Below are 16,978 nucleotides of genomic sequence, written 5' to 3' on the forward strand. Positions count from 1 at the left end.
AAAAAAAAAAAAACTATAATAAACCTTTAGAAAATGGGTTCTATGTTTGTAACGCACTTCTAACCTCTTCCTTGTAGACCCATCCAAATGTGGATAAAAAACTTTTCACAGCGGAGTCCGTGATTGGTCTGAAAAACCCAGACAAATCCTTCCCTCTGAAAAGTGACGTGGGTGTGCTGAAGTGGAGGCTACAGACCACAGATGACTCTCTCATTCCACTAACAAGTCAGTCCTAAACATCTGGTTTAGTGTTACCAGCAAATTTAACAGCTTACGTCTCCCCAGTAGTCACATGACTTATGCTCATTTAATTTCTGTTTGTGCAGTAAACTGCTGGCCCTCTGAGAGTGGTACTGGCTGTGATGTAAACATTGAGTATGAGCTGCAGGATGAATCTCTGGAACTCAGTGATGTAGTAATTTCTATCCCTGTACCGTGAGTACAAATTCATAGGCTTTAGTTCAGGCCCTAATTCACACATATTATACACATTTATTGGCATATTAAAGCACCTTGTTTCCCCGTGTGTAATGAAGCTTCTTGGAATTGTTAGGCTTGTTAGTGACTTTTGTCTATTGTAACAATTTCATCACAGGTCAGGGGTAGGGGCTCCTGTGATTGGTGATCTAGATGGAGAATATCGCCATGACAGCAGACGGAATGTCCTGGAGTGGTGTCTGCCCGTGATTGATGTGAAGAATAAGACTGGTAGCCTGGAATTCAGCATACCTGGTCAGCCCAATGACTTTTTCCCTGTCAGTGTCTCCTTTGTCTCTAAGGGCAGCTACTGTGACATTCAGGTAAGAAACAAGGTTAATTATAGATTAGGGCAGAACTGGGGTTCTTAAGGGAACTGCGGGGAGTTCAGGAGTTGATGAAGAGTTAAAGGTTTAGTTGACCCAAAAATTTTAATTCTGTCATTCATTACTTATCCTCATGTCGTTCCAAACCCATAAGACCTTCGTTCATCTTCGGAACACAAATTAAGATATTTTTGATGAAATCCGAGAGCTTTCTGACCCTCCATAGACAGCAACACAACAGACACTTTTATGGCTAAGAAAGGAAATAAGGACTTAGTTAAAATAGTCCATGTGACATCGGTGGTTCAACCTTAATTTTATGAAGCTACGAGAATAGTTTTTGTGTGCAAAGAAAAGAAAAAAAAACTTTATTCAACAATTTCTTATCTTCCGTGTCACGGAAGTATGTGGTGCTGCTGACGCAGGAGCCAGCGTACACTGACAGGTCCAGATATTTAGCATGCCAAATATTTCACGATCACAATCGTGTCTTTGATAATTCACACTGCGTGAATGAACACCGATTTGCCTTAAACGATTTCGCAAAACCAGTCGGCGAGTGAAAATCGGGGCTAAAATCGTGCGGTGTGAACTCAGCATGATTTCAACCAGAATATACAGACCATGAACTAAGAGAGATGGACATTCTAGGTCAGAACGCCAGCTCCTGCATCAGCAGCACCACACGCATGCGTCGTGGTACACTTGTGAATGTGCGTCAAAGACCGACACCGAAGAAAAGAAATTGTTGAATAAAGTCATGATTTTTGTTTTCTTTGCGTACAAAAAGTATTCTCGTAGCTTCAAAAAAGCGGTTGAGCCACTGATGTCACATGGACTATTTTACCAAAGTCCTTACTACCCTTCTGGGCCTTGAACATGGTAGTTGCATTGCTGTCTATGGAGGGTCAGAAATCTTTTGGATTTCATCAAAAATATCTTAATTTGTCTTCTGAAGATGAACGAAGGTCTTACAGGTTTGGAACGACATGAGGGTGTGTAATTAATGACTTTTCATTTTTGGGTGAACTAACCCTTTAATAATCATTTAAATAATAAAAATACCTAGAAAAATCTCAAAGCTGACAAAAGTCGTTAATTCCTGGGTTAAGGTATTGGTCGATACAGAGTACTGAAATTAGTTCATAGATTAGGATGTCATGTGGATAATAGATTCTACATTCTGTTCATGTTCTCTCCTGCCAGGTCACTAAGGTGTCTCAGGTGGATGGGGACAGCCCGGTTCGGTTCTCCACAGAAACGTCATTTGTGGTCGACAAATATGAAATATTGTAAAAGGAAACATCACTAACAAAATTACACCCAACTTGACAGAGGAGCAGATAAATGGACTGAAAACATTCATATAAATAAAAGAAAGGATAGACATATAAATTGAGTGACGATGCAATCTTTATCATCTTCAGCAGTATATTAACAGGATTCCCCTTTTTTAAAGTTTTTTTTTTTGCCCCCTGCAAAAAACAAAAAACAAAGTCGGTTTAGTCTTCGCTGGGAATATTGGCTCCAATTGTACCCAATTTGGTTCACAAAGCAACCCTCTTTTTAATGGCCAAACCAGTCAGTGAGGGTTAGGGCTAAAATGGAGACTGTATCAGGAAGGAGTGGGCTGGTGTAGCTTTATTTATTTGAAGCCATCATGGCAGTATATTTTTGAATTGATGGTTTATATACCTCCTCAGTAAGGGTAAAGTCATGTTGCTTGTGTCTTTTCTCTCAGTTTGTGTTGTTCTAGACATTTATTTTGAGTGTGCTAACTTTTTTGAAACACTAGAACATTCTTGTACCTTGCTTGTTAATAGCCATTTCTTCCATTCCGTAGTCATTGTTTTGTCTTTTTCTTTGTCACTCAGACTCCTTGTTTTGTCTAAACTATATATATTATATCTCCTGTTTCCATCTGCTGTTAAACATCTGACATGTTTAAGAAGTTTGTGCTTGGATCTTTGTCTAACTCTTGACTGCCTCTCTGTTCTCCTGTTTTACATTGTTTTGGTGTAGTAATGCCAGCCTTTAAGGAGTCTGTAGTACATTTTTAAACTGTTTTCAGTTTATCATGGACATCTTGAGTGCAATTTGACCACCAATTCAAATGGATAAACATTTAAAGCCATTAACAAATGTGTATTACAGAGAGATGATTTCATTCAAGATGACACTGCAGTCAGAAAAACTTATTGCTTCAAAAATGAGTGCTCACTCTGTCTGCTTTATATCATGTTTTCTATTGAAAGCAAAATCTTCAGGCTTGGACTTTCTTACTACTAAAAGGCAACCTGTTCGCCATCTGAAATGAGTTGTTAGAGCCCTTCAGTGGAGGATCGAGATCATGTCTGTCTTGACTGTCAGTGATTGTGAGTAGGTTTTTCAGGGAGGGACCTCTGGTCTCCTATCAGCATTATGAGTGGTGCCCAGCCTGCTGAGCCATCATCCCAAACTTCAGTCTCAACCCCACATGGCCCCCACTGAAGAAAATAGGTTTCCCTTGCTGTCTTGGTTCCCAGTAATGCCTTGAATGTCTCTGCATATTTTGATGAGGAGAAGGGCGTATTAAAATGTTTTTGTAAATCTTTTTCCATTGTTTTTTGTTTGGTTTTCATGGAATCATAATGTGGATTGGGAAATGGTATATGGAAATATATCTTTTTTTTTTTAATCTTGTAAAATAATGAATTAGTGATTCATGATGAAGAACATTCCAGTGTAAACTTATAAAAAAAAAAATTAAAGAGTTTAAAAAGTAAAAGATCTATTGTTATCTGTCCTTCTTTTCGGCAATGGTCATCACCATGTAAACAATGGGAAGGGCATATTAAAATGTTTTTGTAAATCTTTTTCCATTGTTTTTTGTTTGGTTTTCATGGAATCATAATGTGGATTGGGAAATGGTATATGGAAATATATCTTTTTTTTTTTTAATCTTGTAAAATAATGAATTAGTGATTCATGATGAAGAACATTCCAGTGTAAACTTATAAAAAAAAAAATTAAAGAGTTTAAAAAGTAAAAGATCTATTGTTATCTGTCCTTCTTTTCGGCAATGGTCATCACCATGTAAACAATGGTTACAGTTTAAATCATATGGTCTGGAATACGTGTTTAAGGTCACCTGATTTTAAAATAACACAACTATAAAGGAGGAGGAGGGGGGGGGGGATTCTTCTTTTTTCCACCATACAACCAGGGGTAGAGAGTTGATGAAACCGATATATTGGATGTGCTCCTCTCATATGTGATGCAAGAGTTAGAAGGACGAAGTGAACTGAGGGCCTGTATATGATCAAGAGATTATTATTATTATCTGGATATCTATATGTTCATTTGGAAAATGAACAATCAATTGGAGAAGAAAATTTTGATCTGTCATGTTCAGGAATTAGTTATTTTTCATCCCTCCTTTTTTTGGATTAAATACAATGGATCCAGTTTCTGAAAGAGCTGCAGAGCTCTTCATCTTGTTCAGTCTGTACTAATCCCACTTTAAGACCATTTCCAAGAATTTTCCTTTTGTTTACAAACCAAGGACCACAATGGCCCCTAAAAGGGTTCACTTTCAAGTAAGTTTCCTTTTGCTGCTTTTGATGTGTAATTGAGGACAAGTCCTTATTCTTTAAGGCATATCAATTTAAATTGAGATAAAAAGCTGTATATATGAAAAGCCTATAGACTATTTAATTTTAGGTTTCATTGTGACAACTTATGTGTTCAAATGCATGCTAAATTATATATTTTCTAATAACTGGGGGGAAACAAGCCACGTTGTCACCTATTACCAGAGCTTGGTTAAAAGTTACAAGGTTTACGGTATTTAGATTTAAACGAATACATTTGCACAACCACCAGGGGTCATCATTTGTTCCATTTCAACTTCTCTGCGTGATGGTTTGTGTTGTGTCTTGTGAATGGAAATTGGAAACAGTCACCCCAACTGGACACCACCGTGCATCTTTGAAAGTAAAATGTTTTTTTCTGCAATGATTTATATCCTGTTTACTGTACCTCAGGTCATATGATTTGTCACAGGTCACATTTGATTTAATGTCTGAATTTGGTTGTGGGTTTCAGGTAAATAACGGGAGGAGATCCTTGAGATAGAAAGATGAAAAACGAGGCAAATGGTCGGATTTACATTCCGTGGCTATTCTAAATATTGATACCTCAGACAACACAGTAATGTATGGAAAAAAAAGTATTATTTTAGCAATATTTAAACTTGAAAAAGCAAATATCTGATAACCCTCAATGAGTATATTCCTATCCTGCCTTCATACACTTACCTAGTGTTTTCAAATTATCCCAATGAATGACCCTGATAGGCTGCTTTAGGCAGCAGCCTTGTATTCACAGTTGTTTCATGGCTTGTTCAATCATATGCCATCTCAGTCAGTATTTTGTAGACAGATTTGTTAGTTGGCATTTTGAGTCCACAAGCTGTTCTTTGCAACTTTACAGCCTTGCAAACTTCCCCAAAGTTTCCTACCCTCTTACATCCCACACAATGTCCTCTCCAGACATGCGTTGGTGGAATGTCTCATGGGCTGGGTTGTGTTGGATTGGGTTGAGGGGAGAGCCACTATTGCGTATGTATATGTATTTAGGATGTTAAACATTTGAACACTGAATTAAGACATGTATTACAACAGCCATTTCTCTTCTTAAAAGAGGAAATGTAATCTTACCGTATCCACAAACCCTTCCAGTGTCTATTCTTGCCTTTTAATTATTTGCAATTTTTTTTCCCCCGTTTGTTGTCATAAGACATTTTACAGAGGGCAATTTAATGTATTTAGAGGGCAGCTTTATTGGCTTATTGTAATTTAATTTAATTTCACATTTTGCTTATCTGGCTTGGCCAGAGTTCAACTATGCTGTGGGAATTAGATTTCTGTATACAGAGAATTAAATGGATCAGTGGCATGAGGGAGAGAGAACCAAAAAAAAAAAAGACTTGCTTCCATATACCAATATGCTGATATTACAAATCTAATTTTACAAGACACCATTTCTGAAATCTCTACATCCGTATTTGGCGATAAGTCACCCCTATTGTACTCCTGCCTATCTATCTCTCTCTCTCTCTCTCGGCTCAGGGTGGGTGTCTCGTTCCAGAGGCTGAACAAGTGAGGAGCTCTTCAGCTGTGAGAATGAAAGACTGCCTTGTGGCAGTAGAATGAAAAAAGAAGGAAGGGAAGAAGTGTGTGAGAGACTATAAGGGCTGGAAAAAGAGAAAGGGGTGGAGAGAGCGAACATGTAGGTGGGGGAATAGTGCAGGACAGAGAGAGTGAGGGAAGATATTTCTAGTTCTGAATGTGATTTGTCCATCCTGCTCTGGTGCTCCACAGAGTTTAAGGTGTCTTAAAGTGAGCATGAGTTAGAAAGACACCTGTTTTCAGCACTCAGGATTACACATGGGACTGGCAGAGCCACAGTTAGGATCTGAACTCATAGGTAAGGCTTTGATTGACAGCTGGGTTTGTGTGATGAAGTTTTCTGAAAACATTTAGAATAATGCTGCACTCTCAGAAAAAATGGTAAAACACTTGGTATTGAGGTACTATTGAGGTACTATTTAGGTACTAATATGTATATTTAGGTAATAATGTGTACCTTTAAGGTACTAAAATGTACCTAGGGGTAAATAAGGTACACAGAACCAGAGGTTTATTATTATTATTATTATTATTGTTGTTATTATTTGTAAAAGTTTTTATGTACTTGTGTTAAACCAATTTCATTTTATATATATATATATATATATATACCACATGTCTGTTTGTGTCTGTCAACAATTTTAAAACAACATGAACATTTTTGCAATCTTCATTAGAATCAGTTTATGAATCATTTAAAGGGGAACTGAAAGAGACAAAGAGATTTTCCGATGAAAAATGCAAACTTTAGTAAATGACGCCTGACAAAACATCATGGGGAATCTGTCTTTAAAAAGTAACAGTGCAAATGTCACTATGGACACTATGATGTTATATTATGAGTTATGAATGACCTCATACATGAATGCATTTCTTCATTTTAGTTACGGTATGTGTGAGTAATGGAGAACTCTGGTCTTACTGTGGCAAATATGATTGAGAATGAAAATCGGCTGCACTGGACCAGCATGGGGATAATGGCCCTGACCTAAAGCATGGACAATGAGACTATTGTCCCAGTGGAGACAGCACTGTGCACACCAGTGTATGAGAAGCCTGTGTTTGCAGGAGGGCTGTGCTGGGTCTGCTGGTCTGCTGACACATTTTTGCACTCTTTCACTAAAAGAGGCTGACTAACAGGTGGTTAGACAAATGACTCACCTGTCTAATTAATCTGGTGCAGAGATGAGGAAACACATTCAGTACTTCTTCTGGACACCTGTGTTCTGTATTACACCTGCAATGCAGCAGATTGAACATTTACATGATACAGCTAAAGTATCATATGTGGTATATTTTATAGGCTACGACAGATTCAGTTCCGATCCACAAATTTGATTGGCTGAGTGACATTCCAGACATGTTGTCAATCTATGCAGTGTTTGCAGGGATTGTTCAGGGACTCTTTCTACAGGATACATATTATGTAAACAAGTGGCTACAAGTGAGTGACTGCATCTGAATATGCATATTTACTTATACAGTAAGCAAAAACAGTATGTAAAAAATGTGTAGTATGCCAGAATTCACAGTAGCCTATTTATAAAACAGTAGGCAAAAAGTACCCAGATGACCAACAACAACATTCTAAAGTGAGCATTAATCTGACACTTTACTATCACATGAAGCCACGGGAGAGGCATAGAACCTACTTTTTAACACTGCTGAAGTAGTTACTGCATTGCTTTGCTGGAATTATGAAAGATAAAAGCATTAGTAAAAATGAGTAACTTAGAAAGTTGTTGAGAGTTTGATACTGTATATTCATGTATGCAAGATCGCAGGAAGTGTATAAAAGTTAACTTGAACATTGAGCATGTTGGAAGGAGAAAAAGAAACAGGGAGTGGATGAAAACAACAAAAAGAAGAAATTGAACACCAGCACAGACTTGGTGAAACAGTGCCAAACAGGATTCAGTGCTCTAGCTTTTCTCATAATGCTCAGACCTTCATTCAGTCAGCCTGGGTCTCACCAGCTCTAGACAGCATGCCCACAGACACGCCACTGACCGATTTATGTCAATAATCAAGTCTGGCTCTGCGAGTCTCAATCAGCTCCAGATCCAGGTATTGCTTACCTTCTCAGTCTTTTAACTCTTTTAACTCTCTCTATCTGCTTGAACCATAATTCCAGTCTCTTTTTCTGGAGTGACCCATTAATTTGTCCATTTGATCATCATATATGAGTCCATATCTTCATCTCTTTAAGGAAATACAAATACCATGATGGAACACTAATGCAGGACTGCAAATTGAAAAGATCTTAATTTTTTTTTCAAACCAGTTGCGATGGCGGTTTAAATTCTTTAAGACAGTTCACTCAAATATAAAAAATCTGTTATCATTTGTTCATTATGTCATCTGCTTCATTCCAAATCATAATGTTAAATTGGTCCGAAACACAAAAGGATTTAGCAGAATGCAAGAAATAATGTCACATTTGAAGGATGGTCAGAATTCCCATTTTTGGATGAACTATCCCTTTGTTATTCTTAAAACTGAGATAAAATGGAAATAGGGTGTGATGTAGGCTTACATATGAGCATAACAAATTTTTGAAAAAGAAAAAAAATGTAGGATGAGGGTTCCATCTATTGGTTGTTAATTGGATTTTGATGAATGAATGGTTTTTAGCCATCTAAATGATTGGAGAAGTCTGGCATACGTCGCCAGAGAGAAGTCTATCATTTTCACCAGAAGCTCGAGTTAAGACATTTGGATTAAACATTACAATGTCTAAATAAAAAAATATCTAGCATAGCGTTAGTTCTGGCAGGTCACGTTAGTCAAGCTCGCATCAGCTGACTCTCAGCTGATCCCCATCAGCCTATGGGAATACGAGACCTATCTAAGCATTCATATATAAGGTCCCTCAGTATTATCAGCAGTTTTCGCATTGCTCAATAGCTAATTACCCTCCTCCATCCCCAACTCCTCCTCTGTCAGTCAGGATTCAGCCTTCTGATTTCTGATCTGATTCCTTTGAATCAGACTAATTCTAAAATGTGTACATAACATTATTGAACTTAAACGATATCTGCAATACATTTATGTTGGTTCTGTTCTGTTTACCCTGGGGGGGTTATCGCTGCTCTCCCTGCTCTCATCCATGCTAGGCTACATGGATGCGCAGGGAGTTCTTGCCCAGAACAGAACCATACCGCCAATCCAAACTGTATGCTAATTGTAAATCATCGTTGACGATAGTGGTCCTGACAGAAATTAAATGCATACATAGATGAAGCATTCACAATAGGATTCATAACATGCATTTACAAAATAGACAGGGTCCATTTTCATTTTATACTGACTTTAATTAGTGGTATGAGTGCAGGTGCTGTGGAGAATGTGGATGTCATGCTCCGTTCTGATATATCTGTGTGGTGTGCAGGAAAGTGTGAAATATTTGACAGAATTAGGCAGGCTAAGACGGGAAATGCTTGCTTGAATGTGGATTTTTAAAGTCCAGTGGTTGCTAATGGAACAAAAAAAAGTGCATAATGCAAGAACTTTGTACTCCCTCTTGGACAGCTCTGAAGAACATGAAGAATTTTTTTCATACTACTGTGCCAATGAAACAAACCCAGTCTTTCTTCTCATTTTCCCACAAACACATTCTGATTTAAACAGTATTCTGATCTCAAGCATTTCTGCCACGCAAGCACTGTGACTGTTTTCTGGGGTGAGATCTGTGGTCAATCTTTCTGACGCCTTGTTGCTTTACTCTGATACTATAATAAGTAACTAGACTGTTGCAAAATGCTGCAAGAGATTAATGCCGCATGTTCCTGCCGTCAAAGAATTTATGAGTGAGACCAAAATGATTAGCTTTGATATCACATGTGTTATTCCAAGATAGCAGTCCAGCATGGAAATATGGAAAGCTATCTAGCAGCTATCTAGAAACTTGTGTGCATGCCATGTGTTGACCATGTGAGCCACTCTGGACATCTGAATTGAGTGCCTCTCATATAAATGTTGGAAGTTATTTGGTGGAATAATCATTTTCTCACATAAAGTCATTGGAATTTTCACTCCCAGAGGACAACAAACACATAAATAACTTAAATTTGGCTCTATAATAAGGCACTCATGGCTCAAAACATAGGACTGCTTTAGATTATCAGGCCTGTTGTCATTTTTTCTCAGTTGTGGGTGAGAAGGGGGCAGCTGGAGACTGTTTATTCCCAGAGAGTAGCTAGATCATAGGGTCAACCGACAGGAAGAATCCCGCTTAGGAGCCCACACCGGAAGAGTCCGCTCTTCTTCCAGCTGTGGTTGCCTAGTTGTTGCTCAGATTTGTTTGTGTTCATTTTTTTATGTGTTTGGACACTTTTCACATCTGGCAGTGGCCGTGGAAAAAAAAAGCCTTTCTTTCTCATTCTCCACCTCCACCAGACAGATATTTTCCTCTCTAGCGCTCTGATTCATGGCTTTCCCATGTTTTTTTTTTAGGATTGTTACCAATCAGTCTGGCTCAGTGTATGATGGATTGCTCGGTTGTATGTTCACTAAGAGACAAATGCTTGCTTAGGAGTTCCATGACAACTTCATTGACTATTTTTGTTTTTTGTTCCCAGTATCTTGTTTCCACAAATGAATCTAATTATGTAACAAATACTCTTAAAGTGACTCATATCAGCAGTTTTGCAGCTGTTAAACATCAAATGGAAAACACCATTTTTGTTTTGCCTCTGTGGAGGAGGGAAGAACAGGAAGTGAGTAGGGGACTCCACCTGGAATATCAAGGTCTTTTCCGTCCTCCACAACAGCATGTAAACACACATCTGTTCGAAATAAGTCCATCTGCTGCACTGATGGTGATTTGACCAATTTTTATACCATTCCAGAAAATCTTGAACAATAGAAACTAAAGATGCATCACATGTTTCTTACTACCTAACCATCTTCTAAAGGCTTTAAAATAAAAACATGGTATTAACATCTTAATGTATTTCTTAAAGGGATAGTTCAGCGTTTCAAAAATATCTTCTTTTATGTTCCACAGAAGATGAAACTCATATAAGTTTGGAACTGCATGAGGGTTAGAAAATGCTAATAGAATTTTCATTCTTGGACTGAATATCCTTTTAATAATTCAGTTATTTTTAGTAATACGTTTAGCATGTTTTTGAGCAGTAAGCTGAGCAAGTAGTAAACAGGTGAGCCAAGTTTACAGATGGTGATTTCTGTGTGACGTTGTAGATATATGTCCCTCGTGATTCAGCCTTCTAAATTTAGACATAAACTTGACGATTATTCATGGTTGCTTGGAAAGACGGACCGCACACCTGGATTCTGACAGAGACTTTTTTATGTGGATTCCTCTGCTAGTGCTTTCTCTCTCTCTCTCTCTCGCTCTCTCACTCTGTCCCAGCTGTGGTGGTACTATGCAATTCTGTCCTCCAGAACTTCAGAGCATTCAGTAAGAGACATGAGCGAGCAGCAGAGACAAACAAACAGTGAGAGCTGGACTGTAGACGGTCAGCCAAAGGCTCAAAGGTGTAAACACAGGACATAGCACTGAGATTGTGAGTAAACAAGGCCATGCAGCAACAGAGTGGATCTTTCTTGGGCTAAAAAAGATGGTGAGTGAGCTTGAAATTGCTTATGGGTTTTTAAGAACTTGGTATTTGGTATATCTAAACACTCTAAATAGGAATTTTGGATAATTTTATTACTTCGATTTGGGCTGCTGTATAAGTGAATGAAGAAATGCATAATGCTGCACTAAATCAATGTATATTGCATAGTATTTATCAGATTTATGCAGAGAACATGAGTGCTCAAATGAATTCAAATATATAATGCAAAATACTTAGTATATATGTTTTTATTTTTATTTTTAATATAGTTCAATAAATTAATTTTATAGTTTAATATTAGAATATATTTTTAATTGCCATTATAAGTATTTATATATTCATTTTAAGCATAGATTTATTTTTATTTATTTATGTTTTAATGTGTTTTTTGTTGTATTTATTTAACTGCTGCCTGTCTAGGTTGTGATTTTTTCATAAAAAACATTTTAAATCTCAGTTTGATTTAACATTGTCATGGTTTTAACATAGGGAAAAAAACATCAGACCTTCATGTTTCCAGTCTTTGGTTTCTATTTACCAGATTCACCTACTGTTCGTGCTACATTTAGCTGTATGTTCCTCTTGTGGTTTCCTCACTTCTCCCTGTAACTCTTACATACTGCCATGTGTCTATATAAGTGTGTGTGTGTGTGTTTGTATGTGTGGCCTGTATGATTATAGCCCCTGTAAGAGGAGCTTTGTGGTTTGTGCTATGTGGTTGAGTCTATTTTCTGCTGCAGAGGGCAGGACACAGTGGCATAACTGCAGACTTTATGACACGTTTCAGAGGCAAGCCACTTACCAGCATAAAAAACTCCAGTTGAACTGCTATTAGGTGTATTTGTTTGTGTACAAGTATCTTTGAATCAAGGCGTCAGTATATGTCTGTTTGTGCATTAATGTCAGTGTCTCTGTATTGTCCGGCTGTGTGTGTATGTGTGACAGTGAGAGCAGTGACCATATTCAGTATAGTGACAGAGGCTTTCTGTTCTCTCTTCCCTCTGTGTCATTCACTGGACGTGATTGTGAGAGGCGGCCTGCAGGAACTGCCAGCTGCACTTGCAAACATGACATCAGGAATGAAGGGAGGGAGAGGCTAGCTAGGGGAAGGAGCAAAAGAAGAGGAAGTTTGGTTTTGAACCAGCTGAGTTAAATGTCCGTCATCATCCTAATCAATATTCATTCACTGTACCTAACCTGTCTTTGCTTGTTTGGAGAAGCAAAGCATCTCATTCCAGTCATTTCCCTGACTGGACATGCCAGCAGAGGAAAGAGATTTCCTTGCATTAATCTCACAAGGCTTTGGCTTTCAAACCTCTGTACAATTTAGGATGTCCTTTTAGATACATTTCAAGGAAACAGTTGACTCATTGGAAAACTGGCAGATTAAGGTAATCTTTTATATATGTTATATTATACTATGTTATAATTGTCACGGTCAACAGGAAGGGACCCAAATGCAGAGTGAGTGAAACAAGATTTATTGAAGACACAAGTTCACAGCACAGGGGTGGACAATCTTGGGACAGCTCCAACCAACAGGGAGAGATCAATGCCCTGAGAGGTAGACAGTCTGGGGTACAGTCTCAGTCGTTGGTCAAATCGGGACGGAAGGATGGGGAGAAAACCAGAGCAGAGAACAGCAGAGCATGCAAGCAGAGTGAAGGGGCTCAAAGCAGGCAGCATCAGAGATTCGGTTCTCAGCACCAGGCTTTGTTGGCAGGCCGCCTTGGGGAACCAACAGGCAGGGAGTCTCAGGCTGGTAGAGCAGGACTGGAGGGAACAGCACGAACACACAAATACACAAAGCACCACACAACAACACTACTCAGCGCAACATGTACAAAAGGGGGAAAAATTAAATAAAAAGTAAAGCAAAACGTAATGGAAATATCCAAGTTTAGACAAAAAAACAACAACTAAAGTATAAAATCTAAACAGTTCAAGAGTAGAAACAAGACCGATGAACAACTAAATATGATATTACAAGTAAATATAAGCAAGATTATTAAACAAAACCAAAATCAGATGGGGGAGAGGTGAGGGAAGGAGGTAGAGGGGGATTTCAGGTTAGGGATGTTCCAAAATGACTGATCTGCTGTGATGTGTGTACTGACCTGAGGTCTACTCCAGTTTGTTCACACTAATGTGCCTGTGTCTGTACCATAGATACTTGGCTGCATCTGTTCACTGTGAGTCTGGGTGTGCATTTGTTTGTGTGCAAGATGAGTCACACTGACTCATGCTGTGTATTTCAACTAAGATGCAGACTCCGGTCTGTTCACGACAGTTGGTTAATCACAGTATGCATTTGTTAGATCATTGCATGACTGTATTTTGTCTATAATAAGGAAACACCTGATGTGTTTTATAGTTCACTGTTAAGATCAAAGACACAAGCTTTAAATATTGTAACTGTGCCAGATCCACATATTTATTCTAATAGTCTGTTAATGTTGTATAAATAAAACAAATATGAGTTGTGATTTTGACTCATTACATGTAAGTTCAATCACATTTTATGAGATATAACCTAATCACCCCTTCAACTAAGGCCATTTTTGGACTTTTAAAACATCTTGCTGTTTATCTTTATGTAATTCCAGGATCTTAACGAATGTCATGAAGTGATCGATAACGCCATAGACATGGACAGGCTGAATCGGAATGTTCCAGAACACAGCCGTCAGACTCATCAGGTCTTACGGGTGAGTGTGTGAGCTGAGAGGGTGAATCTTACATTTCAGAATTTCACACACACACACACACACACACACACACAAATGTTGGGTTTCTATGTTTTATGGGGACATTCCATAGGTGTAATTATTATTTTGAATAAGGTACAAACTGTATTTTCTATCACCCTACACCTAAACCTACCCCTTCCAGGAAACATTTAGCATTTTTAGATTTTCATAAAACTTAATTCTGTATTATTTATAAGCTTTTTCCTCATGGGGATCAAAAAAGGTCCCCACAAGGACAAGGATTTTGGATATTGCCATCTTTGTGGAGATATTTTGTCACCATAATGCAGGGTGTAACCCCCCCCTCACACACACACGCACACACACAAATCAACAGCTTGATCTATATAAAGATTCAAAAGTTATTTTTAAAGAGTTGGTTACTGTTGGTTATCTGCTTAATCTTCAATAGAATCTTACAAAAACAGAATATAATATAAGGTGTTAAACTGTCTATATCAGCAAATCTGGGGGTAAAAAACTAAACAATAGACAAAGAATTCTGAAAAAATCCTAGGTTTTGTCACCTAGGATGAACTGATCCCTAATTATAGGGTTAATCTTAATCACTGTTGCTTCGAGAGGCTGAGTTCAGCCTTTCTGTCTGCATTTAATCTTGCTCCAACACTGCACTGTATTCAACCAATCAAACATTACAGGGTCTCATAAACATCAAGCCGTTAGTTCAGCGCACCTGTTAAAACTTCACTAGTAAAGTTGAGTACACACACTCACAGAAACAAACAACTGAGCCGTATGTGGAAAAAATGTCAGAGGACAATGGAAACTGAGCAGCTTTATATGTAGCCCTATTATCCGGAGATGACAGGATAAGATATGAAAGCTAAAGCAAACTACAGTGACATTTAATCACTTTAGAAAGAATTCATATATTGTTATTAGAAGCCTTATTGCTGTTCAGTTTTAAAGGTTATTTTTTTGGACACTGGTCCTAGACTCCTACAAAAAAGATGATGTGAAGACACTTTAAAGAAGTGTAAAATCTTTATTTAACTGGTGAATGGTGTGAACGTTAGTGGGGTAAAGTCCATTCATACCACGAATATGGGACTAAAAACAGTCAAGCACAAAAGCAGCTATCACAATCACAACCCATGTAATAGATAATTCCCCACTATATGTATAACATGCTTTCAATGCAAATTTTGCCTGATGTATTGTTGATTAAACTATATTTTACTTCGTGAAGTAGCTGTTTTCACATTGCGGCTACTGTAACTTAACCTGGGCCATCCTTGTGATGTCAGAACATTCTCCCTTTTTTCCAAACGAAAACAAACTTCCTCGATTTTTTTGTATGTTTATTTTGTATGCAAATTTGTTTTCGCCCCGGCCCACTGGATAATCCCAATGGTCTGTCCATTCCTAGTAAATTCAGAGTTTTACATCCCAGAAGGGGAAAAGAGACTGATGTGAAATTTCCACTGGTTGCTCTTCAGTTACCAAAATCCTTTCTAGTGCATTAAAGACTGTGTAATTTCTAACATCATTTAAGACACAAAATAAATGAAATATGCCAATTCCTTATTAAAAACATTAATTATACCATTTGTTTCTATGTAGAACAGCACTCCCTCAAACATCAAAGTGCGACTTACCAAGCAAATAATCCCCATGCTGCCCTTGAGAACCTCCATCTGTGATATGCTGAGGCCAAATATGTTCCTCCTTTGGTCATTTATTGGTCTTGTCCCTTGTCTTTCATCTAACAGCTAAATCCTGTTAGCCTCTTAGCCTGCATGGTGGTACCTGATGGAGCTAAACCCGTTTAGTCTAGTTAGCCTCTTACCCTGTCACTGCAGTACGCAATGGCCCTAACTGAATTACACTAATCCTGTTTTAGGAACCCTGAGCAGTACAGGTCACTTTAACGGTGATCAAAGGTTGTAAAATATGATCCGTTGTATTGCCCTCATATGTTCACAGAGCACACCACTGGACCTGATTGAAACAGGCAAGACTCTCAAAGTCCAGGCAGAACGACCCCATCTTGTCAGCTTGGGAAGTGGCCGTCTGAGTACGGCTATAACCCTGCTGCCCTTGCCAGAGGGTAAGTGTAGTCACCTTACTATAAAGTAACTGAATGTAATACACATCCTCATGAAGTATCCACGGCAGATTCTGTCTACCAAATTAGATGCAAACACTGTCGTTTGTGCTTAGTGGCAATGCTTTCAAATTCTGAGACCTAATTATATGATCGTACAAGCAGAAGGGATGTCAACTGAAAAACTGGAGACTACAAATAAAGATTAGTATTTGTGCGTGTTTGTGCGGTGATGGGCAGGAAGTTCATGAGAGAGGACAAACCTCACTGTACTGTCCTCATAACTTGGCTATGCTTCGTCTCATGAAGAATGACAAATAGAGGACTTCTCCTCCCCTGACATTGAGGAAGAATGAGAGCAAGCATGCAAGTATAAATCCCAGAGGAAGTGAATGTAGTGCACTATTCATCAGTGAATTGTTTCATAGTGGATTGAATACAATTTCCTGTGCTCATGTCAATAGATACATAGAGAATTCATTATAATTAATAAATTAAATATATATATTGGTGGGATCCACCCATATGACAGATCTAGTATTGATTGAGGTTTCAATTTAGGACTGAGTATTGAGGTTTCAGCTGTTTCTTGTAAATTGCA

At 38.1% G+C, this 16,978-nt stretch overlaps 2 protein-coding genes across 2 annotated transcripts in view; both read left to right on the plus strand.

The window, feature by feature from the left end:
* arcn1a (archain 1a) overlaps window positions 1-3,481 on the plus strand; it is a 9,102-nt gene extending 5,621 nt beyond the window's left edge. The window contains 4 exon segments of the mRNA XM_071582420.1: window positions 49-225; window positions 327-435; window positions 596-800; window positions 2,010-3,481. Of these exon segments, the coding sequence (XP_071438521.1) occupies window positions 49-225; window positions 327-435; window positions 596-800; window positions 2,010-2,099 (581 nt within the window). The 3' untranslated portion in view covers window positions 2,100-3,481.
* Window positions 3,482-11,403: 7,922 nt separating this feature from the next.
* Window positions 11,404-16,978, plus strand: part of phldb1a (pleckstrin homology-like domain, family B, member 1a) — a 32,463-nt gene continuing 26,888 nt past the window's right edge. Inside the window, exons 1-3 of the mRNA XM_016289382.1 lie at window positions 11,404-11,562; window positions 14,166-14,267; window positions 16,257-16,380. Of these exons, the coding sequence (XP_016144868.1) occupies window positions 11,560-11,562; window positions 14,166-14,267; window positions 16,257-16,380 (229 nt within the window). The 5' untranslated portion in view covers window positions 11,404-11,559. The remainder of the gene's footprint in view (window positions 11,563-14,165; window positions 14,268-16,256; window positions 16,381-16,978) is intronic.

The sequence above is a fragment of the Sinocyclocheilus grahami genome, unplaced genomic scaffold (genome assembly GCF_001515645.1).
Source record: "Sinocyclocheilus grahami isolate Dianchi unplaced genomic scaffold, SAMN03320097.WGS_v1.1 scaffold12.1, whole genome shotgun sequence".
NCBI classification, from domain to species: Eukaryota; Metazoa; Chordata; class Actinopteri; order Cypriniformes; family Cyprinidae; genus Sinocyclocheilus; species Sinocyclocheilus grahami.